The sequence below is a fragment of the Helicoverpa armigera genome, chromosome 5 (assembly GCF_030705265.1).
Source record: "Helicoverpa armigera isolate CAAS_96S chromosome 5, ASM3070526v1, whole genome shotgun sequence".
NCBI classification, from domain to species: domain Eukaryota; kingdom Metazoa; phylum Arthropoda; class Insecta; order Lepidoptera; family Noctuidae; genus Helicoverpa; species Helicoverpa armigera.
In genome coordinates this window covers 10,810,992-10,835,017 of record NC_087124.1, presented here as the reverse complement: position 1 = coordinate 10,835,017, position 24,026 = coordinate 10,810,992, and the positions used below count along the sequence as shown (strand labels likewise).

Genomic DNA, 24,026 nt, shown 5'->3' with positions numbered 1-24,026 from the left:
ACCACAGAGAGACATAATTTTCAATAATGAATAACAATTTATTTCATTGTAACTTTACATTTCATTCATGATACATAAATTCGATTCATACAGAAATCAAAATTAAATCACAACATAAATTATTTCATTCATACAAATACAATCAAGATTGTACATTGAATATTTATGAAGCAACCCATTGCATACAAAATTCTTAAAAAAAGGTATATTAATTGCAATATCTATTTCAACTGTGTATTGATAATAATATTGGCTTAAAATTGGTGCATAATCCCACATAATTAAATTAGTTATACATGTCTACCCAGAGGGGAAAATTCATTATGAATAATTATATTATAAGGCACACAATGGATCACTTCCAATAAAAATAAATTGAGCTGATTCTGGCAGTGGAGGTTTTGTTCATAAATTCAATTTACTAGACAACCGGTTACTATGAGAATTATTTTATCGACAGTTTTTTTTGCTGGCAACATCGCCACTAGTCACAGTGCTTAGCTATCGACGTCGTATTCAAATGTGTTTACAATAATTGGTGGGTTTTACTGGAATTCTTGCTTTGGAATACGACGCGAATCTAAATCTTATTATTTCAAGACTATTCAATATCATCGATAATTTTATTTAACTTATAATCAACCTATCGCAACTAGTAGCGCTGTTCAAGAATACTTAGAATACTAAAGACATCACTAGAGCTTAAAACTCCGAGAAATCTCCGACATAATATTGCATTGAAGTATATTTGCATTAATCCAACAGGATTTCTGTACGACGAACACTAATAAATTCTAACGCAACTTAAATATGGACGAAAATAAGTTATTACAACTTAAACGTATATAATACATCAAATTAAAAAACTCAATAGGTACTCATTTACACTTTGAAATACACAACACTCTTAAGATGTTACAAATGTCTTACATCTAGATACAAAATTATTAAAATTTTTATCTTATGTCGATCCACACTGTAGCATCCAAACCACTGTGCACAGGGAATTTAAGATAATTTATTGTATTACATAGGTGCCCAGTTAACATGTTTTTAGCGATATTATATAAGTTATCCGCTGCTAATTGGCGCCTTTTCTCAAGATGGCTACAGGCTTATATAAGATGTATTGGCAACACTACAGTGTGGAACAATATCTATTTTGAACCAATGAATTTTATGGTATTCCTATTTATTGGCTGGAAGCCTCTCCACACACCTTGCACACCTGCTAAGCCCATTTCCAAGCATACTTTTACACCAGTATTTTATACAATTCTCTTCAATTATAACATTATAATGCTGATTTAAACTGAGAATATACAGTTATATAATATCGAGGATAAATATGTCCATTTGAAATTATTCAGGGCAGGAAAGGACTAGATTATAATAACATAATTTTCCTGGTCAATGAAACCTGAATAATTCCAAAAAGTTCAGATATGCTTATGACAAACTTTTTGCTTTCCATTACCAACTTTTTTAAACAGATTGTCACCTGTTTCACACATTGGGCCGTTAGGAAATAATTCGCCCAACATGTAAAACCTTCGCTATAAGTTTACACTTCGAGCCATAAAAAAGTAAACAGTTTCACTCGTTTCCAATCTTAAGAGTGTTTTAAAGGAACTATCGCAGGAGTATATTACACTGTACATGAGTATCTACGAGACTCAACTCAAATGTTTTGTGTGAAAACTTCGTCTAGTCTGTAGTTTCTTTTCTTTGGCAGTCTTGTAATCGCGTCGGCACGGGCTGTTCCTTAAGTCTAGTATAGTGTTCACCTTTTCTACTATCTCTTTAGCGGTGTCATGCTCGCATTCGAAGTCATGAAGCTTGTACGTCGCAGTCGGCTGGAAGATTGTGGAGTTACCTACAAATAAAAGTATTCTTTTAGTTTAGTAACTTATTTCCCAATTTATTTTTTGAAAGTACCTACATTGGCATCCTTTCTAGGGCCAGATGTTATCGCTGAACAAGGAAACGCACGTTTTTTCAAACGATGTTCGAATCAGAACATTGTTTTTGTTTGTTGGGTCCAAACCTTCATCTCAAGCATATGGAAGTGAGTGCAATCGAAACGAATCTAACCATTTCTTAACCTCAAATCTCACTCACTTCACAAACTAAAAATATAAGTATAATTAATAATGGTGTAGGTTACCTGCGCTACTTCTGTCCGCAAAGGCGGAGTTATGAGTCGGCGAGTAAACTATCCTGAACGTTGTTCTATTGCCTCTCGTCTCAAGAATCTGGCACCACGCCACCGAGTCTATGCTGTGTAGGAAGTACTTTGATCTCGACTGCACATGGAATTATAAAGACAATAAATAAAATACATTATTTAGTACCAATATAAGCAGCAATACGACACATTACACAAACAGATACCTACAATTTGGAGTTAAAATTAAACTTGCAGAAATTAGTGTGGATTGGACAAAAACTACGTACCTATGTGTAACAATTTCCTATTACTTTAGGTAGAAATATTTCTAAATATAAATAGGTACTACGAATACTACGAATGTATTTTCCGCGTATTGTCCCAGTATTTTAAAATCGGCGTTAGGTAATACCACACAAAACAACAAAATGCAACTGGGCCCCGATTCTCCTAAGTTAATAATGTCAAAATCGAATAGAAATCGAATCGCAATATGATCGTAATAGAAGATTTAACCATATCGGGCATTCTGCTACTAATAAAAGCCCAATCGTATTCGATTGACATTTGATTGGTGTGCGATTGGTCTGCTATTTTGATGATTTTCGTCTATACGGTAGTTTGCTGTACAATCATTTTGCAATCGTAAATCATTTGCAGACAAAATGATTCATTATTGAATGACAGAAAAGGATAAAAACGTTTATTTCAAAGAAAAAATAGCGGAATGTCACATACGCTTCAATCGTAATCGAGTCGGGATTGGATGTCAGTCGAATCGAGTCGAACGTCAATCGAAGGTCGCTTAAGTAAAATTAGGAGAATCGGGCCCCAGGTTAGTGACGAGTTGTGTGTAATAAGGACATTTTTACTATCATCATCTGACGAAATTCAGTGAATTATATTAAATATATAAAAATTCACTGAATTTCGTCAGCTCTTTCTTTTCAATTACAGACATTTGAGGCCAATCGTTTAACTTTTCTTTTTTGATTTCAAGTTGAGCCATGATTTTCATAGGAATGAGCTACTTTATTATCGAGCATACAACTGTCTTGAGATACTGTTGATTTGTCCATAGCTTATTGTTTCTATACACTGCTATTTTCGTATAAAGCGCCTAAATTCTTACTTTAGGGTGCACCTAGACGGTGCAAGTAGCTTGTACATGTTCAGGCACATGAATTTTATTAACGTGCGCGGCTAGCGATGTGCATGTACCAATATACCCACCCGCGTGATTTTGTCACTTGACGCTTGCTCATGTTAACTTGCTCCAACTACATGCACCCTTACACCAACCAACTTACCCAAAAAGCATGTTTATGCGTGACTAGTGGCTCCACCTCTATCCTGTCGAGCGAGATGCCGAGCTGTACCGACGTGTTAGTCCTTACTTTGCGCAACAGTTGCACCTTGTAAGCTTTGTACTGCGGTGCTTCCGTTGCCATTATATGTGACTGCATCTTACCTAGGTCTGTGTCGCCACCTGCAATTTTAGCAGAATTTAGGTTTTGTAAAAAATAATTCTTGTGTTGTGTGGCTAGATGCCCCATAGTAACATCAAAGAATTTAATTTGGTTAATAGGGCTCCCAACTGTACAAAATATGAAAAGGTGATTTACCCAATACTTTATGATAACATTGACAGTGCCTGGAATAGGTTGCAAATATATATGAAACAAGTTTTGCAATTTGAACAAGGAAGAGAACATTATGCATATAGTTAAGATTAAGTTCTAAAATAATGACTCTCTGATGTGCCCATTTTTCTTGCAACTTAGTGTATAATAAAAAATTACCTTCATTTAAAGCTTTTAATGCACTCAACACAGCCTCTGATGTGGAACTGCCCCCTGTATTGTGTCTGGATGGATTCTGATGACTCTGTCCCGAGTCTGTTACTTTTGAAAACACATGAAACGCCCCACTCATACCATCTTCAGGTATGGACGAAGGAGGTAATGTCATAGCATTTTTACTCTTTAGTTCTACAAGCCCTAGACATGTGAAGCCAAATTTGGAGCAAGGTTCATTGGCGTCAAGGCAAGGAAAGGCCCAGTCAACTTCCCCGTCGTCCTCTGCTATGCACAGTCCGTAGTCATGCACAGATCCAAGTGATATGTCTGGATGTTCAATGCTGAAATATTTTAAAACGTATTGATAAGCAGTGTAATTTTTTTGATTTCTAAATACAGAAATTTAAAAAAACATGATTGCATAAAGGTGTACTTTTTCAGGAAAGTGCATTATTTAACTGACTACCATTATTAAATGGAAGAGGAAAGTGACAAATAAATTAGATCATGAACTCTAAATTATTACCTGTATTTATAGCATGTGAAACCGATTAAATCCTTGATCTTAGCACTGGCTATGACACATACAACTAGGGGGTAGTTCTGATGTTTCTCCGGAAGCATTGTCATGAATATCTTGAATGATTTTGTAGGTAATCCTAGTTGTGCTGTGCCATCGAACTTGGCATACTCCAAATACTGACGATGAGGCAAGTTGGGGCAGTTCTGCAGCTGCTCCGCCAACAAAGACTTCTTCTTCTCAGGTTTTTTAACTTCAAACTTAGTAAATACTTCAGCCAGCTGGTCTGTAGTGAGAGGCGATGAGTCCTCCCATTTTATAACTTTAATTTTAGCTGCCTTTTTCAATGCTTGCTCTTTCTTGTCTAACCATTGTGCTGTGTTGGATCTTTGTCTAGAAATCATTCTAAAAGTTAATTTAAAATTATAAGACAAAGTGAAAATACCAAATTATAGTGTTATTGAAAGTGTTATATCATATCAAAGTGACATTGTGAGTGAGATGACCTAATTCAGTTAATAGCCCAATTAAAATCCTAACTGGGTCACTAGGTAGTCAGAGTAAGTACTATAGTGTTATGTGTGTTGATCTAAGGATAGTTTTCAGGCTTCAGCTTCAGCATGGGTATATTGATCAAAGTTTTAAATGGAAAACATGCATTTTGTTCATCATGTAACACTTCTTAGATAATGTTAAAGTTATAAGCATGTACTCTGCTAAAGAAGGGAATGGTGACTAAAATGATGAAACCTGTGGCCTCCGAACTCCTCGTACCGCACGTAGCTGCCGCACAACGGGTCGTCATCCTCACTATCATCCATATCAGGGTAGGGATCAAACTGTGTAACTATTTCTCTGCCAACTTCCTCCTCAGATATATCTCCCATCATATCTTTGCCTTTACTAGGTCCTGGCTGAGTCAACCTAGTTTCTCTTATTCTTTTCTTCTCCTCAATAGCTTTATTTTGAAATACTTTCGAAAAATCCTCTCCAGCCATAACGATTTCACATAAACCGGTGTCGTCCGTCGCGATAAATGCATCACGTATGTTTTTGAGGAGCCAGATTTTATTATCGTACGTAGCCATTTTATTAATAACACTAATTAGTTTAATTTTATTATTAATTCTTGTTTTCGATCCCCAAAATTGAAACACATGTCAAAGTTGCAGTTCCCAAACAAAATGCTCTTTGCGTGCTCCAAGTCAAAATGTTGGTCAAGTTCACTATTGAAGCTTTAAAAATCCTTGTAAAAGAGATAGAATGTTGATCTTTCGAAAGGATGAATCATAAACTTTTATCACTCATGCTAAGAAGTAGAACATTTAATTTTATATAGACTGGAACGGCTTTTTTGACACAAGAAAGTAGGACGTTTGTAATTTTATATTCTGTGATTTCTGTGAATTTGTAATATTTAAATAATTGAGCCCAAAATCAGTCAAAGTAAATTATTGCTTCTGTGATAACATTTCCAGATATAAGATATCTATAGAATTATTCAGTAATTTACTTTTTAATGTAATGTATCACTTAAAAAAATGTCGTGGAACGGAGAGATTACGAATTTAGTGTTTCTGGCACAGCGAGAGCTGTCATTTTGAAGTTTGTTTGGTACTGTTGTTGTTGTTATAGCAACCAACAGAAATCAATCTTCGAGAATTCTATATTACTATATACTTCGTTAATCGAAGCTCAAGCTACATTCGTTATTCAAGCTACATTTACATGTAAGTCATTTCAAACAATAGAGTCGTTCCAAGAAAATATTTTTATGAGAATAAGTTTTTAAGGTTAGAATAAATATTTTTAGATTCTAACGATCCTCCAACTAGATCAGATGTTTTAGTGATAACTGGCTAGGCAGTTTTGGCTGTGATGCCTTCGAGTTAGTCCACTATCTTTCTATCAGTGTTACTTGGACCGCCAAGACGGCATTATAACAGCACCGTGCATAGCTTTTATTTTTTTAAACTGGATACCGGTAGATTATAAATTCTGTTATTTAGACAAAAAATAAACAACAAGAATTCATCAAAACATTATTTATTTAAACTTTCACAGACTGTCTTATTCTAAGTTAGTAAGTACTATAACTTTGATCATTACAAACACATAAAAAATTTCCTTTACTATCTAATAAGTACTCGTTAAAATATTGATCTTTGATTCTCTATGGTAACCATAAATACACCCTACTTAGGTAGGGATCTAACACATAACTAGAAACATTAATAATGTAAAACTTTGACAGAATCGGTACTCAACGGTCAACATACTAAACAATACTGTAGTTGCCCATAGCCAACATACAACGTCTAAGGTCCTGAACACAATCGTAATAGGAGCGATATGGAGGGGAGAGTGTGTTGTCATAGAGTTTCAACACCTCAACAAACTTCTTCATTGCTTCTCCATACTGCCCACCCTCCATCGCAGCGCGGCCCAGACGATACATCATTTCTGTGTCCTGAATTAAAATAAATCACAAGTTAATAAATGTGTACTGTAGCTTTCCTTATGTTTTGTAATATGTATACAAAAAACCACAGCTCCCTAACTTTCACGTTTCATAAGATACAGCCTGGTGACAGACGTACGGATGGACAGATGTAGATAAAGAATATTCGATCAATCTATGTTTATAAACTAAATTGAAATAAAAATGTGTGTTTATTTCAGGTTTATTTGAAACTGATGCTTAAAAGTTTGCGTTCATCATGGCAGACGATGAAGATGGTAAGTACATCAACTTGTTGTGCTCAACAAGTTTATTGAACAACACAACATTGATATATTTTTCACTATTTATCGTGTTTACTTGTAACAATATCCTAACTAATATTATAAATGTGAAAGTAACTCTGTCTGTCTGCCTGTCTTTTCTTTACGCCCAAACTACTGCACCAATTTGTGTGAAAGGACAATGGGCGATTCCGGTCCAAATGTCCACCACGAACGAGACCTATATGGCTAGATAGCCCGTTAAATATAGAACATTTTTTGTTATGAAAGTAAAAAAAAACATAATGCCAGAAAAAAGTTATTTAATTATATAGGTCTCGTTCGTGGTGGACATTTGGACCAAACTTCATACATTCTTGCTCAATCTCCTTTGGTACAGACATAGTTTGGAACCTGAGAAAGGACATAGGATAGTTTTTATTTGAACCAAGTCGCTGGCATAATCTAGGATTGAATAAAATGATGTTCATCTTTTTGCAGAAATTGACGAAGACGCACCAGTAGTAGAAGTTAAAGACTTAGATGTACCAGTGGCAGCAAGCCCCAGTCCTGGTGAGGAAAAGTTACTAGCACCCCCTAAATATGAAGTCAGACCTGGACTTGGGGAAAAGTAAGAAAACCTTTTATTTGAATGTACGAATAGTATTGATTTTTTTATGGTTCCGTACCCAAAGGGTAAAACGGGACCCTATTGTTTTCGCTCCTCTGTCCGTCCGTCCATCTGTCACCAGGCTGTATATCATGAACTGTTATAGTTAGAGAGCTGAAATTTTCACAGATAATGTATTTTTGTTTCCGCTATAACAACAAATACTAATAATGAAAACTAGATTTAAATAAATATTTTGGGGGCCTCCCATACAACAAACGTGATTTTTTTTGTACGTTTTAATAAATAATGGTATGGGACCCTTCGTGCGCGACTCCGACTCGCACTTTTTTTATTTAGTTATCAAGCCTCGTACTTAGCGTATCATAAACATACAATAACACCTTTTGCCTTCAGGGTATAAACAAAAATGCTCTGTGTTTCAGATTCCAAGCAGCCAATGTGCGAGAAATAATCCTGACAACAATGCAGGAACAGCTAATGGGACGTCAGTACCGGTCTGATCAGGCCCCTCGTTGGGCCAAAGTCATTGTTAATGGAATACGACAACGGGTGCAGGAGCTTGATATGAAGAGGTACCTTATTTTTTATGAAAGATAGATCAAACTACTGGATTATTATGAGGAAAAATGTTTAGATTTCATAGGTAAATTCTTTAGGAGAAACAAAGGCTAGTTAAAAGCCACATGTATATGGCGCTTGGCCGTATGAGATAAAAGGAAACAGAAAAAATGCGGTCTGGCGATGCCGACCGGCGCCATAGTATAAACACGATAAATAATTTATGTATGACACAATTCTATAAGGAGATTATCAGGGGGAACAGCAGTGCCCCAGCCATGTCTCGAACAAAGGTGGCGCGGCCGTATTATCCTTTTCTCGAAGCGATTTGCCGCTATTATAATAAATTCAAGTGTCTCCCATATAATGTATGAACTGGCATTATTTAATTTTTATTTTTTTCCAGGTACAAAATAGTAGTACAAACTATGGTAATAGAAATGAAAGGAGCTGGTGTAAAATGCGCACAGAGATGCATATGGGACCCTGAGACTGATGATTACGCTGACGGCTTGTATAGAAACGAGACTATATTCGGTTACTCTACTGTCTATGGTCTTTATATGTACTGAACTGGCAAGATAGAAAAAAAAGTAATAATAAAACCAAAGCTGGCACTGACCTCTATATCTATACACTGGACCAGCTGTTCCGTACGTTTGACAGCAATTTTTTGTGCCCATTTGAAGCGCCAATATCGTCTAAGCGAGTGTCCACAGAACTAATTTTGACGTATAATTTCAAATGGCTGTGAGAGAAGTGTTTGTTCATTGGTTCACTGTAAAATAATTTTAGTACCACGGACACTCGCTACGTCTAACAGCGCCAAAATGGCGATTATCAAACGGGCACAAAAGCACGTTGACAACAGCCTGTCCAGTGTATAATATAGAGGTCAGTGAAAGCTGGATACAATTTGCGTCAGGTCAGGTACGCATCTATTTAGGCTAGGGCCACGCCATTTTCAGACACGGTGAATGTCTCAGTATTTTGCACGAAAATAGTTTTTGATGTAATGTTAGTATATGTATGACCCTTTATTTAAAGGTACGTATCATGTATTATTTTACATATTTCATAACAGTGCCTTCTTCTTTATAAGAATGTATGAATTTTAGCTGTAATTATTGTTTTCTTTTCTACATATAAAGTTAGCAATAAAATGGTCTAAATTGTTACTAGATTGATAGTTATAAAGTTCAGTAATTACCTATGTAACTAGATTAATAGGTTGCGATTTTACTTAACGAATAAACTTTTTACATAATTTTGATAGTTTTATTACGTACTTAGTAATAAATAACATGAAATTCATTGATATTACATATTCTTAGCAATGATGAGATCGTCACGGAATTTCCATGTAGGTAATACTTAAAGTTTACCTAAAATATTGGCACCTAATTTGCACATACAAAATATGCTCCATAATAATTGTTACACAAGTTATTTCACACGAATGTTTACTATATAATTTTCAGGCTTACTCTAATATTTTCATGCGCGGATGCCATATTACAACATCATTTTATATAGGCCCTAATTTTCTATGCATATTTACATGAATATTGAATGATTTTTGTCAATATTAAAATGTCTGTTGGACGTGTAATATTTCACGTATTAAATTTTTTGGAACGTAGTAGGAAAATATCTTGGGTATTTGTTGGTCTAGCAATATAGGATGCTAAACCATAGTTTACTGCCTCATAGGTCTCGGGTTCAAATCCCAGGTCTATCCGAAATAGTAGGTAGGTTTTAAGAAACTTCCAAAGCAGGAAAGAGTCAGGAAAATGGTTATAGAGTTTTTGCGTATTGCGAAATGTATTTTCGAACAATGATAAACATTGGCCCAGTGCGAGTGACAGATTCTAAAGACGTAACTTACCTGCAAAGCCTTCAATCCCTTCAGAATGTTGGTGTACTGCTGGCAGAGTCCACATTGTATCATAAACTCCTTGCAGTCATATGGCACTGCCACCACGTTGGGGCATGGATTGTCCGAATCGCACCTGTGAACAAGGTTTACGTGTTTTTATCTCTATAAAAGTTACTTTGTCACATTATTGAGAACATTATAATGGCAATCAGAAAGTAGTTTTGTCTTTGTTTTCTAGTGGTAATAAAAATCGAAACTTCTAAATCTAGATGGCGCCACTGGTCGCCAAATCATATCTATTCATGACTCATTCGACAGTTGGATTTCACATACAAATATTAAAATATGGGTCTTACTTGAATCTCATGTAGTTTTCAGTCATCTCTTCATAGGTAGGCCACTTGTGTTCACAAGGCGTGCAGTGGCAATCAAACCAGTACTGTTCCTTCAACTCTGCCTGCCTCTTCTCTTTGGGGACGGTCGTGAAGATAGGCCCGTAGTTCTCGGAGACTTCATCGCCTTTCTTTATGTTCTTTACTGCTCGCACCACGATGTTGTTGCCGCAGAAATATCTGGAATATTTTTTTACGTATTATGTAATAAGTATTTTGTGTCTCAAGAGATGTGTTCCCAAATCTCTCAAGGAACACTTCCCATGAGGGAAGAGACAAAAAATAGAACTCGGTAAGATAGATATTGTAATATACATATATTGCGAGAGAATAATGCGATAAAACTAGTTGATGTATCTACCATCTTCTTCAATCTATTTGATACGTCGACTTACCGAACTACTCCTGGATCGCAAGAATGGTTAAACAGCGCAAGAGTTGGGAACACGGCTCCCGCCAAAAACGTTGACTTTCCTTCATGTTTGATGATGTTCTTATCCACCTTTGGCTTAGGACATTGCAGCTCAAAAACTTCGTGAGCATTAAACTTAAGGATTTGTAGATTCTTTAGTATTAAACCTCCAAAGAGGGCTACATCTTCTTTATATTTGTCGTCTACAGCTAAGGTCTTCAGTTCGTCAACCTCCACAGGTTTTGTTCTCGGCTTACCATCGAAGTAACCGCTTACTTCCAGCAGTTTCACAAAGAAGGCTGTCATTTGAGTTCTGTGTAAGAAGTCTAGCTTAGACCTTTTATCTTCATGGGCTACTAAATGATAGATATTTCTGTAGTCATCAGTTTTGTAAGGCCCACTGGTTTTTGTATCTATGTCTTGAATAATACTCGTGAAATATTCTTTCTTGCGTTGTGTGATCATCCTCAGTGCTATATGGCAGGTGATAGAGCAACCTGACTTCCATATGAGGGGGAGAATGTGACACTCGAAGCCGTGATAAGATTTCTGCGCCGTTTCCAAACACTTATCGCTGCAGAAAACCACGTTTGGGCATTTTGGACAGGGGAGTGGAATTGGGCACCTGGAAACAAAGAAATATTTAGTACCTATAATAATTTATAATTGAGAGAGGTCAATTCTGTACATTGAATATATTTCCAAAATAACTATTAGGGGGTGATTAGTGATCGATACTGATGCCAAAAATGCAATCAGAAAAATTTTTGTCTGTCTGTCTGTCTGTCTGTCTGTATGTTCGTTATGGAAACAAAAACTACTTGACGGATTTCAATGAAACTTGGTACAATGATTCTTCATACTCCTGGGCAGGTTATAGGATACTTTGCATCACGCTACTATCAATAGGAGCAGAGCAGTGAAGGTAAATGTTAGGAAAACGGGAGAAGTTACTCCATTTTTTAAGATTCCGTCGCGTGTGCAGCCCTAATGGTTACAGCTACACAGAAACCATGTATGACGGAAATGTTCTTCATAAAATTATGTAAAAAATATCCCATGACAGTATATATCTATCTTTTATGGTTGACTCACAATAACACGTAAAACTCTCGGTAGCTTAGCAGTTCGGAGTTTTCTGATTATATTTGTCTACTATTACGTTTATAACACTCTCACTCACACTAATTAAAAATAGTTAATAGTATTACCTATTCATTAAAAAAAGATTCATATAAATCGGTGAAGAAACACCAAAGTTATACATGAAAAACGGATAAGCCATCGCGCGTGAATACTGAATCACGCTATAAGGATCATTTTTGTGTAACTGTCGCCGCGCTCGACGCGGCTCGCGGCGCGGTGGCTGCGCGAGTTTCATACAATATTTGGCTGTTGGTGCGATTGATGCGAATAGACGTTCAGAGTGTTCAACCTTATTGCGCGACTTTTAGGTTTTAAATAATTTATTTTTAACTTTCTTTTGTTGTTATTTTATAAAATAGGTTAGTACCTATTAGTTATTTTGGTAGTGTTTAAATATTCGTTCAAATTACAAATTATTAATAGTTTACATTTTATTTCTTAAAGTAGTAGTAGATTTAGATAATTGGAGGGGCTGGTGTTTATTATTTCTTTCTCTCTTTGCACGAAGTCCGACTCTAACGCGGACGAAGTCGCTGGCAGAAGCTAGTTCAATAATATAAAGACTGTAACGACTGATTTAAAATACTTACTTTATGAAACAGTTCTGGCAATGTGTGCTGGAATATTCCGCCAACAGAACTCCACTATGAGGTTTCTCCACCAACAGAATCTCTCCCGCTTCAATATCTTTTGTTGCTGTTGCAAATCTGCCTCGAACTTCCTCATAATCTATCTGAATTGCCTCCGAAGCCGCAGGATACTGAGGGTTATTCTTCCCGGGAAGTTTTGGCTTTGGTGGAGTCTTTTTCAATGGTTCAGGGTCCTTTGGGTTCCCAGCTAAGACGAGACCTTTGTTCAATATTTCTAGCATGAGTTTGGAGTCTGTTCTCATCTTTTGTCTTTTCTCTTTGTCCAGTTTTGTGGCTTCATCGAGTGAGCTGATTGTGTCTCTGAAAGTTTATAGAAAGGAGGTCAGTTTAGTACCTTGATCCCATATTGCCACTAGATCGATGCACGTTCAATAAGAGTCCATTAGGAACCTACAGCGTTATTAGTCTTGTTATATGTACATCAGTACAATATTCTAAATAACTTACTGAAAAGCGCTGACAGCCTCTTTATTCCTCTTCAGCACCAGAAGGCACCTGGCTCTCCTCTCGTAGACCTTGTACCTCAGATGACGAGGGTAACCCAAAGACAGGCACCGTTTGATATCAGCTAGAGTATCTTCATATTGCTCCAGATGATTTAAGGCTGCTGACCGGTTCGCCAAAACAATTGAAAGCTCTTCAGCTGAGAAAAACAAATGAAACGAGTGGTTAAGAAAGCTGTGAGCTATTGGTAGTTGAGGTACATAAAAGGCCTACGACGGAACACGACGGATTTTAGTCAGTAAGAGTATGACACTCCCTCACCGCTGCTAACCCACGGCGGGAGGGCCATTTGATGATTTTTGATGTCGTTAAAAAAAGGGTAAGGAATATGTGACTTTTAGTAGCCACGCCCAGTATATGGAACCCCTTTCGAAAACTTTTTGCTATCTCAAAGATTGAAATTATTCAGGAAACTTATGATCTTTTGGTAACGATACTTTGGGTTATTTACTGAAGTTCAGTCATCGGAAATAGCTACCTACCTACTATGAAGAGCATAATACCGAATACAATTTATTTATTGTTTATTCCTTTGCTCAAAGAAGTGCAAAGTACATTTGTGTACTTATATTCTAAGAACAATGTCGCCAATATTAAACAACAAAGGAGCAATGTATGCGTAATTAAATAGAAGTAAATATAATCATCACTTCTATTTAGAATACATCGAATTGTTGAGGTAAACCGCTGAAAAAAGAATTTGTGCATTAGCGTTTAGGTTACAGATAGGTAATAAATATACCAGGAAAATCTTTTTTACGTAATTAAATAAATTGTTTGAAAATGTAATTGTTAATTAAACATTTGCATTTATTGCGGTTAAGTGTGCATCATTTTCTGTAAGACTAGGTATAGGTAGTTATTATAAAATCGTCAACATAATATGTGCAGTCAAACCCACTATTTTTTGAGAGCAAACTACTAGCGCTACGTTTGTTTACATATCGAATGACCTTTCACGCACACACGTGCAGTTGCATCTTGTATTACGGACTTACTTTCTTTCTCCGGCATGTGAACCATACTCTGGCTGTATAACTGCATCGCCTTCGCCCAATCACCTTTCTGCACAGCTTTATTCCCCTCATCCTTCAACTGGCGCGCTTTTTCCAAGTCTTTTTTCACTGGAAACTCGCCGCCCGTCTGGCATTTCTGCAAATCGTCGATTACATTGTAATTTCTGACGATCGGTAGACTGCACAAGTAGGAGACACGCTTCGCGTTGGATTCTAAATTGGCGAAATTGTTCCTCGTCACGTCATCCAGAGAACTGTTAATCGTTTCGTGGAACTTTTTAAAGAAGCCCTCGTCTTGAGACATTTTCTAAGTAGTGATGCACATGTAACGAATGGTTATTGTAATATTTATTTTAGGTTAGTCACGTAGAAAGCCGGTGTAAAAGCGCGCGGAGTAGTTCCCTACTGCTCCGTGTTTCTATTTTTAAATTTGGAACGTCGATCTGTTCTTCACTTCAGACAGATTCGGCTCTAGAATGGTACAATGTTTGATGCATTTGCTCTGACATGCGTGAAGTCATTGCCGGGAATCATCATGAGTGGAAATCGCCAATGGGCTATGGAAACAATCATACTTACCTAGATCTTACTACCTACTTCAATAAATTCAGTATTCCAGACTGATTAGTTCTAGAGCAATACTAAATTAAATATAGGACAAAACAAGACATGTACATTTGTTTGTTTGCGTAGATAACATCGTAAGTCCAGTTAAACACGCGACCACCTTTGCGTGCGAATCTATTTAGCACAGCCCTGAGCTTACTTAGTTAATTAAGCTCCATTTGTTTTATGAATTCCTGGTACCTACACAATGTTGTGGCCTACATTATTTTGACTATTATTAATTAGTGTCATTCCTTCTTGTTAGGCTAACCCATCAGTTTTATTTTAATATCAAAGTAGGTAAATGAGGAAAATTTATACTGCCCTCGTTAAATATAAATAAGAACTTATGTAAAGTTATGTATGACCGAAAGCTCTGCGCGAACTCTTTTAGATATTCACTGCTGATATGCACTTGACCATTTTAGTACATTTCGTCGACATCATCTCTTATAGCGAAGGGTAAGTTATCATAATTATTTCTTACATTTACCTATCACAGCACAGATCAGTTTCGGGTTAGGGCAACTTTTCTCTATATCGCTAATTTCATTCTTACATTTCCTTTATTTATTTTTCAAACTATAACAAGATAAATCAACACGTTTCGCAGTTAGGTATTCGCTTACCTATCGTTGCATGAATAATATTCTGCATAATGCACCGGTGTGTCATAGAATTATAAAAGTAATTTGAGATAAACTAGCTTCGCCATATAATTTTCCATAGCAAACAAAAGCATTCATAATAATTCATAGAAAATGTGCAAAGTGCTTGCAATGTTGGCAATTCCGAGTACGGAGGTCTTATGATCTATCTATGGTCACTAGACCAGTTTTATTTGACCTAGTCTAACGTATGTATGTCATAAAGGAGTTTGACAAAACTAGGTTTTAACAATTCGCTTGCAGGTCAGGATATAATGGTATTCTGTGCATTTCCGAGTATTTTCTTTATATTATGAGATAAAAGCTCTACTTTGAAACCATTACGTGTTCTTCTAAACAGGAAATAACAATAGATGTAGGTAACCTAATGCTTTGTTCGTATTATTGTGCATTATTTAATTGTTTTTGAGTTTTCATTTTGAATTTAATTTTCCTGTTTCAGGTTTTATATTTTCAAAATATGTATTGTGTTTAATCGTTAATGTTGTCATTTATAACATTGGTTTTCATTTTAATGTATATTTGTTATTCTACTTAACTTTAGTTTGGTTTAACTGTACCTGTACCTTGTGTATTTTGCGTTGGTTTTAGAACATGATATTTAAGTCATTAACAGATCCCATGCTTCTTTCTTATATGCCTACTTTTTGAGTAGGTAGGTAAGCAAACCCAGGGTAAAAAGCATGCAAAGTCATAAGGAAATATCAATTTTCGAGTGCATTACTCATAAAGTTGCATTATTATTATCTTATTAAGTATATATTATCTTCTAAGTTAAAGGAAAAGTCCGTGACAAATGAAATAAGGAACCAATCCTCAACATCTATGAAAAAATATTAAATTCACCTCGACACGACCTTATTAACAAAGTGCATTGTAAGTAAACAAAACATAAAACTTTAATAACTTAGCACAAAGCGAGACAGCCTTACTTGCCTTATAATATAATATTTCCTCGATTCTCGGAAGATCTCAGATTAGCCGGGCGATTATAAATGGCTGCCACGAGAAAAATTAAACTTAACTCAAGTTCTTTTCCATTGACGTCATATTAATAACACTTAAGTGATGCTTCTAAAAGATTTGTACCTATAAAAGTACATTTAACTACTAGGTAGGTACTATTGTTTTCGATTCACACGATTTTCGGTTTAGTGTTACAGTTTTTGTTTTGGCTACAAATTATGCTAAGAAATTAGAGGTTTCGCAATATTTCGTCGAATATAGGTACCTATTCCACCTGGCAATTACAACCGGTCAGGAGTCAAAGATTTTGGAAATCAATAAAATATAGACACGCAAACAAAAGTGGCCCAATAATCCATAGGGCGTTGCATTTTTTGGGAATGTCCGATAGAGTTATCGCTGCCCTGGAACACGAAGGTCTTCAGAAATAAATGGGTACCTAATGGGGGCAGGTTTTAGTCCCACTGCACCCACTTTGGGATTTACCAAGTACAGAAAGAGGGCAAGTAATGCCCCTTTTTTTGCTTCCTTGTTCACCAAATCTTGCTGTAAGTAGATCCCTTTCTAACTCGTATGTTAGTAGTTCTTGATTAACACGTGTTAAACCTGATAAAAAACTTTTAACAAAAGTTTTGCAATCACTGGTGTCCTATTCAGCCAACTACCTCTACATAACAGTTAAATAATCTGGAAACGTAACCCAGATGTCTCACAACGCCATTATAACCTGGAAATGTAACTGGAGCCGTCTGATACCATCGGGACTTGTTCACACATTATGCGTAATGAGTTGCGCGTACGCATTGCGCAACCAACCTGGCATATTCGATTATTCACTAACCAAGTTATGGTTGATATAATTTCTCTTCTAATGGACGAATTTTTGTCCCTAAAGGGTTTTATGAGGAATAATTTAGACCTATTTGGAAGTTTCTGGCGATTAGCTACTTATGTGGTAAATTGGATACTTGGTGAACTGATCCTTAGGTTCTGTAAGTAGAGCAAGAATTGATTGAATTCTGTTAGATATTAGGTACCACAAAAGGATCTAACTAACTATTTTGAAATTACTTGGGTTTTCATAGGAGAAGTTGTAGTAGGTACTGTAACGTAGTTCGATTTGTTCCATAGAATAAGTTTTTTATATTGAAGTGTGTCACTTCACCTCTCGAGCCCAAACAATAAACGTCGTGATATCGAATCAGTTTTTCATTTTGAGCAAGATAATTATTCCCGGTCCCACAGTACCTAGGTGATATTAAAAAAAATAAGGATGTGTATATTTTCGATTTCGAAAATACTGCCTCACGTTTTCAAGCATGTTCTTTTGCTAGAAGCTTTAATTCCTCCAAAAAAAGGATTCACACGACGTTGCTATTCACGCAAGAGAAATTGCCAACAAAATGCATTGACGACAAAATATTATCAGCCTATGCGCCATCCTTATTGCAACTGCAGCCTGCTTGTGCAACTGACACTATCTATTCATCTGTCTATGGTTTTATAACGCCATTTGCAATCAACTGTATCTTGCGATCAGACTTAACACACTTGACACTCCCACATGTGTGCCTTTTAGATGACTAGCTGTTTTCTTTGGTTTTACTCGTATTTCAAATAAACACTTTGATCACTTACTTAATACATTACAGCATTTAATGTTTCTCAGTCCGGATTCAACCGAGATAAGGTGTCTACTAATCTAGGTAAATGAAAGAGATCACCGTTATTTGCTACATAAATAGGTAAGGTCCATCCAAAAGGGTGAGTCTTCCGGGTCCCGGATGCTACTTGGGCGGATCAATTCGAAATAAGCCTCAAAAAACCAGAATGTTTGGTAAGAACAGGATCTACAGACGAAAGATGACGACTGTTTATAAAGAGATAATCATAATTTTGGTGCGATCAACGTTAAGACTGAACGTTGCTTGGTTACCAGGATTCAATCAAATATACCTACTTAGGTAATAGGTATTTTCATGATAGAAAATAAGGCGGGTTAAATGCATAACTGACAAAGTAACATCGCATTATTACACCTTGTAGTAAGTACCTGCACATTGAAACGCCACGTGGAAACTTATAAATCATTTATTTGTCATTATGTACCTGAGTAAAATGATAAGCAGCAGAATTTTCCAAGTCCCGTCGTGACCATGGAACATCATTCCTGTGACTAACTGACTGATCTGACTAATGACGATGTGTAAATGACATAATTTATGCAGTCTATTGATCGGCGATGGCGATAAAGTTAATTGAAACGTTTGAACGTGAGAAATAGATGTTGGAGCTGAGACTTGTATTTTATGTCACTTCTAGTTTGTTTGTATAGGACAGGCTTTTCTTTAGCAAAAGGGCCAAAGCCTTTCGTGTCTTACGGTTGTTCCCAATATCCTATCTAAGTATAAGTTGTTTTCTTTACTAGAGATTGGGATTTGACATTTCTTTTGTGAGGCCAATGTCAAAAAAAAGTCTCTAGTAATGAAATCAACAGACAATTAATAGAATATTCAAAATGGCCATTAATTTGTCATATTCGTCTAGGTTACATAATTAGGAAAATCATTGTCGGTTTTTATGCACTTATACGTAACTTAAATTAAGTCCACTAAATGTAGGTACGATTTAGCACTGCATTCAAAATGTAGGTACCTATTTAAGAAGAATAAGCGGATGTACTTAATGTTTGACGAGTTTTTATATAAAAATCCAGTTTTAATGCATTACGTGACTTGCGTCTGCAATCTGTGAGGTGTTGTATGAGGACACCTTACAATTGTTGTAAAATGATTTATTTTTTTATTTTATTTTTTTGTTAACAATGAACGTAGTAAGTAGAAGTAAGACATTTGTGCAAAAAGTAAGACTGACAAACTTACAGTAAGTATGTATGTTAGAGTAGAATAGAATAGAATATATTTATTTGCTTGAAATATGGTTAGGTACAATATAGGTCTTACAATACAATACAATTTCTCATATCTCGCCTCATATTCAGCATGCAAAATATTCAATAGCAAATTAGATAAGTGAATAATTATTATTCTCCTATCATAAATCAACAATAGGATTAAATGTTAAGATAATCCTAAAGAGCGTCATAATTATGTATAACTCATGCCACAAAACATAACTTTGTAAAGAACCATTATTTTGCATTCCGCATTTGAAAATGGAATAAGTTCAAATTCGAAAAACTTCTTTCAAGTTGAAAAGCAGTATTTCTAACGTCAACAGCAATTTGGTTTTATGTGCGAATGTAAAATAAATAGGTTCTGATTTCTATCATCTATCTATACAAAGTGATCTATATCCCTACATAGGCGAGATAAACTAGTAGATTCAATTAGAAAATCACTCACGATAGTTAAGATTAGCACGTTTTTTCAGGCTGTTTATTTTTCTATGTTAATCCAAATACACGCAAGAAGATAGGCACATATTTTGTAAAAAAAATCTACTAGATGTATGAAGGTGAAGTTCCTATAATGTTTCTGCAGATTATGACTGGAGAATGTCGAGGATGCGTGTACGCAGGTGACGGTCACGGTCAAACGCAGGCGACATGCTTCCTGCATAAATGATGGGTGCTTAAGAAAAAATATGATGCTTGGTCATACTATTATGGTAAGAGCGAAAGTGAATTTTGTTATAGCTAGACTCGAAAGAAATCACACATTGAGTCAATTGTGTGAATAAAAGTATCGATTTAATGGGAATACTCTTTAAATATATAACCCTTCTTGGCAGTCGGATAAAAGGGGGCATAGTGCTTCCTACCCATTGTTGCAAATGCGGAAAATATTGAAGGAAGAAGCTACAAAACGACCTATACAAAAGTCAGGACCTTCTGCAGTTTATTTTAACAATTTATGAGATAAGATATAATGATATTATTTCGGAAATTACTTTTACTTATACCGGAAATTATTTTCTTTAAACAATATTTTATATCAGGGTAAGCAGATGCCATAAAGAGGACCTATTTAAAATTATTTATAGACTTGTTAAATACGTAATAGTATTTATAATAAACAGTACTTACAGGAACTGAGCTTAAATGAATTGTAACATGCGCAGACGCACGGAAGCCGCTGCGCTTTATGCGAATTACGTACTTGGGTAATTAAATTAATCTAATTAAACTCCGCACATTTTCTAAAGGTAATATATCATTTTGATTTTCTAAATAAGTTGACCGTTACTAACTCTAGCTCATTCATAATGTTTGGTTATGATGTTAGTGCGCACCTTCTTCTTTCGTAGACAATGTAGCCAAATTAATATTCAGTGACGAAAATTCGACGAAATCAAAGTCAACATCATTTATTTAAAGTAGGATATGATGCAAAAAAATATTTTTTCCCGTCAATATTTACAAATCAAATCAAATCAAAAACCTTTAGTTTCAGGCAGCATGGGCCCGTAAATAAGCCTTAAGAGGACGAATTGGAATTTTTGGCGCCAAGGATGTCAATTTTTCTCAGTAAATACAAAACGGATCAAAATACAACTTGGTTACCTGAAAGTTCATGATATAAGCCTTATTTTGTTAGTTGTAGAAACATGATTAGGTAACTTTTATAACAGAGAAAAATATATCAAACATACCTCTTTTTAAAAAGAGATTCACATATTATGGGCAAACGGGACCGATTTAAGCCTCTTAACTTTTTTAGTAGTTGAGTATATACATACTCTTTAAAATGGTAGTAGGAATTTTTATTAAATTATCATTTCTAAATATTAAAATTACAAAACCATTTTGTCGCTTACGACTTTTAGTTATAAGCTAGCGCGCGTATTGTTATCCTCGCCCCGCTCAGACGCTCCGACCCCTTTTGGCGCCTTAGATGCGCGTGCCGGTTATGGAATTATTGTTGACCACTTCCTCGCCTTAAAGACTAACGTATATATTCTATTATACAAAATTGTTATTAAAATTTACAAAGTACAGCACCCCCAAAAACGCCTCCCCTTTCATCACTTCCTAGTGTTATGGCTAGAAAGAAGTGAACCAACAAAGTTCCAATCGGTGAAAGAGCGTTTTGGAGTCGGTCTTTTTATCTGTGACGTTTGAACGTGTCATTTTCAGCCTACTTCACGACGTTCCGGTCACCCATACGTTCACACTTATATACAATAACCAACACAACTGTACCTCAACCCGCCTCATTAAACTTTACTACCAAATGCTTGCCAAGAGGATATGCACAAACAACTACATCCTACAAGATACCTGTTTAACTTTCCTCAGAGATTTCATCAGTCGTGTTTGTACTGTGAATGAGCTGGGTCGCGGCCTGACCCATTGCCATGGAACTTATGCAGTTATGGCTACACTTTGCCTTGCTAATTATATCCGGAATCATATTTCGGTGGCTTAGGCTTGAGTTTTTTTGAATAGCCAGAGAATCAGCTTAGTAATATTAAGGTTAAATTAACATTTCAGTAGGCACCTAATTGCATACCTATGGCTGCATACCACTGCATATAAGAAAAAAACTGCTGAAATGAAATCCTTCTCACTTTTAATGTTTTTTTCTGATTTACCAAAAACGTTGTTATTTAAACGTTAAACGTTATCCTAACTAATATTATAAATGTGAAAGTAACTCTGTCTGTCTGTCTGTCTTTTCTTCACGCCTAAACTAATGGACTGATTTGTGTGAAATTCGGTACAGACATAGTCTGGAACTTGAGAAAGGACATAGGATAGTTTTTATTACAAAGAAATACAAAAATAAAAATAAAATTTATTCCGGACATATACCGCCATCTATTGGTCAAACCATAAATCTGCCGCAAGTCACTATTCCACGCGAACGAAGTCGCGGGCAAAAGCTAGTTGTAAATATTTTTTAATCCCGAAATTCTCAACGCCTAATTCTTATATATGTACGTAACATAAACAAACACTAAAACAATTCTCATCCTTTACCATGCCTAAATAAGTCCTAACGTCCTAGGTATCTTCCTTGTTCCTTTTCCAAAAGCAGCTAGGTCACGACCTAACCCACCTCCATACTCATGCACCTCATACAAGTCCTTCCGATTGTCTCCCGACTTCCTCCTGCCGATTATATCCTCCTTCTCATTGGCACTCCTCACGCGCGCCTTATTACTGGCCATAGTGATGAATATTTATTTAATTGACACTTCTTTTTTTAAACTTTACCTTCCTGTATGGGATGTGATAATGTGTTTATTTTTATTGACAGCTATCAATAATGCAGCATCTACACTATCTAACTACTATATTTTATGTCGTTCGTTTTTTTTTCTCCTGAAAAGCAATTCTTAAGTAGCAACTACTTACGCGAAAACTGCACTAGAACATATATTTTTTCCGAATTTTACAACTGTAGCATACAAGTTTGACGTAGTAAGTAGACAGAGGTGTATCTCAATTAATCTCAATATTCTAGAAATCTAGAACAATAAAACAATAGCCTGACAATAACACAGTATATTCTGCAATTAAAATGTATTAAGGTATCACTCGGATCTTTGCAGACAGATTATCCATTTCACTTTTTGCCAGTAAGGTAGGATTTGGAAATTTTCCCTCGCATTATAAGAGTTATCTTCCGAAAAGAATGTATGAAGTCGTAAATTAATTATTACGTCATGACTGCATGGAAAAAATTCTTCAGCTGTTGCATGTAGTCAGCAGTTTTCTTTGTTTTGAACAAGCCTTTTGCTGGTCATAAATAAATGTCATCACGATTAACCCCTCTGCTCGACAAGATTTTGACGTATGACTATACCGTTGATTCGGCGGGATATTTTGAATCGCGACATGGAAGTCAAAAATTTGTACTAACTTTCAACACATGAATTCTAAGTCCGTAATGCCTGATTAGAAGTATTTTACCTATAACTTTAGAGCTCACTTATTTGACAACAACGTGCAAAGGTCAAATGGGGTCAGTTAATTCAGAAAAATATAATAATTACGGTGTTTTTAAGTCTATCGAAAAGTTAGGCACTTCAAATTTGGTGAAAACTTACCAATAAATAATCGCATCACTTTCTCAAACACAACACAAACGTCATATTTATAACATTTTCAATCCATTGCAATACATTTCGTGCACTTATTTATGTTCAATAACTAAAAAATCAGCACATAAAATACACAATAAAAATGAACAATATTTACAAGATCAAAGTCACAGACAAGTAGAGTTTGGAATAGAGTTTTATTTTTTTTTCAATCAGCGGTGTGCATTCGATACCTAAATCGGATAATTATTATAAATAATCGAATACCAATTTTATATATTTTTTTTATAGCAACTTATTTCAATTTTATTTATTAATTTTAAATTATAGGTTCAATTTGTTTTTGTTGTTAAGAAAAAAGATATTTAAGT

The 24,026-nt window shown here is 35.6% G+C and overlaps 3 protein-coding genes across 4 annotated transcripts; 1 reads left to right on the top strand and 2 right to left on the bottom strand.

Moving 5' to 3' along the window:
• Positions 1–14: 14 nt before the first annotated feature.
• LOC110382549 (stress-activated map kinase-interacting protein 1) lies at positions 15–5,701 on the bottom strand. Of its 2 annotated transcripts, none has more exons than XM_021343174.3 (6): positions 5,240–5,701; positions 4,496–4,894; positions 3,973–4,310; positions 3,481–3,659; positions 2,168–2,306; positions 15–1,876 (listed from the first exon to the last, which is right to left on the bottom strand). In XM_021343174.3, exons 1-6 carry the CDS (start codon positions 5,575–5,577, stop codon positions 1,677–1,679), a joined length of 1,593 nt encoding a protein of 530 aa, XP_021198849.1. In that variant the 5' UTR covers positions 5,578–5,701; the 3' UTR covers positions 15–1,676. The 2 variants fall into 2 exon arrangements, with proteins under 2 accessions (XP_021198849.1, XP_021198850.1); XM_021343175.3 differs by having other exon boundaries at positions 4,496–4,882; positions 5,240–5,699.
• Positions 5,702–6,085: 384 nt separating this feature from the next.
• LOC110382550 (dynein light chain Tctex-type protein 2B) lies at positions 6,086–9,672 on the top strand. Its single transcript, XM_021343176.3, has 5 exons — positions 6,086–6,219; positions 7,172–7,228; positions 7,715–7,844; positions 8,270–8,419; positions 8,812–9,672. The coding sequence occupies exons 2-5, from the start codon at positions 7,210–7,212 to the stop codon at positions 8,975–8,977; spliced, it is 465 nt and encodes a 154-aa protein (XP_021198851.2). The 5' UTR covers positions 6,086–6,219; positions 7,172–7,209; the 3' UTR covers positions 8,978–9,672.
• LOC110382551 (SET and MYND domain-containing protein 4) lies at positions 6,530–14,801 on the bottom strand. The gene is made up of 7 exons (XM_049842388.2): positions 14,387–14,801; positions 13,332–13,527; positions 12,825–13,184; positions 11,072–11,713; positions 10,641–10,856; positions 10,294–10,417; positions 6,530–6,959 (listed from the first exon to the last, which is right to left on the bottom strand). The coding sequence occupies exons 1-7, from the start codon at positions 14,706–14,708 to the stop codon at positions 6,768–6,770; spliced, it is 2,052 nt and encodes a 683-aa protein (XP_049698345.2). The 5' UTR covers positions 14,709–14,801; the 3' UTR covers positions 6,530–6,767.
• Between the last annotated feature and the right edge of the window lie 9,225 nt (positions 14,802–24,026).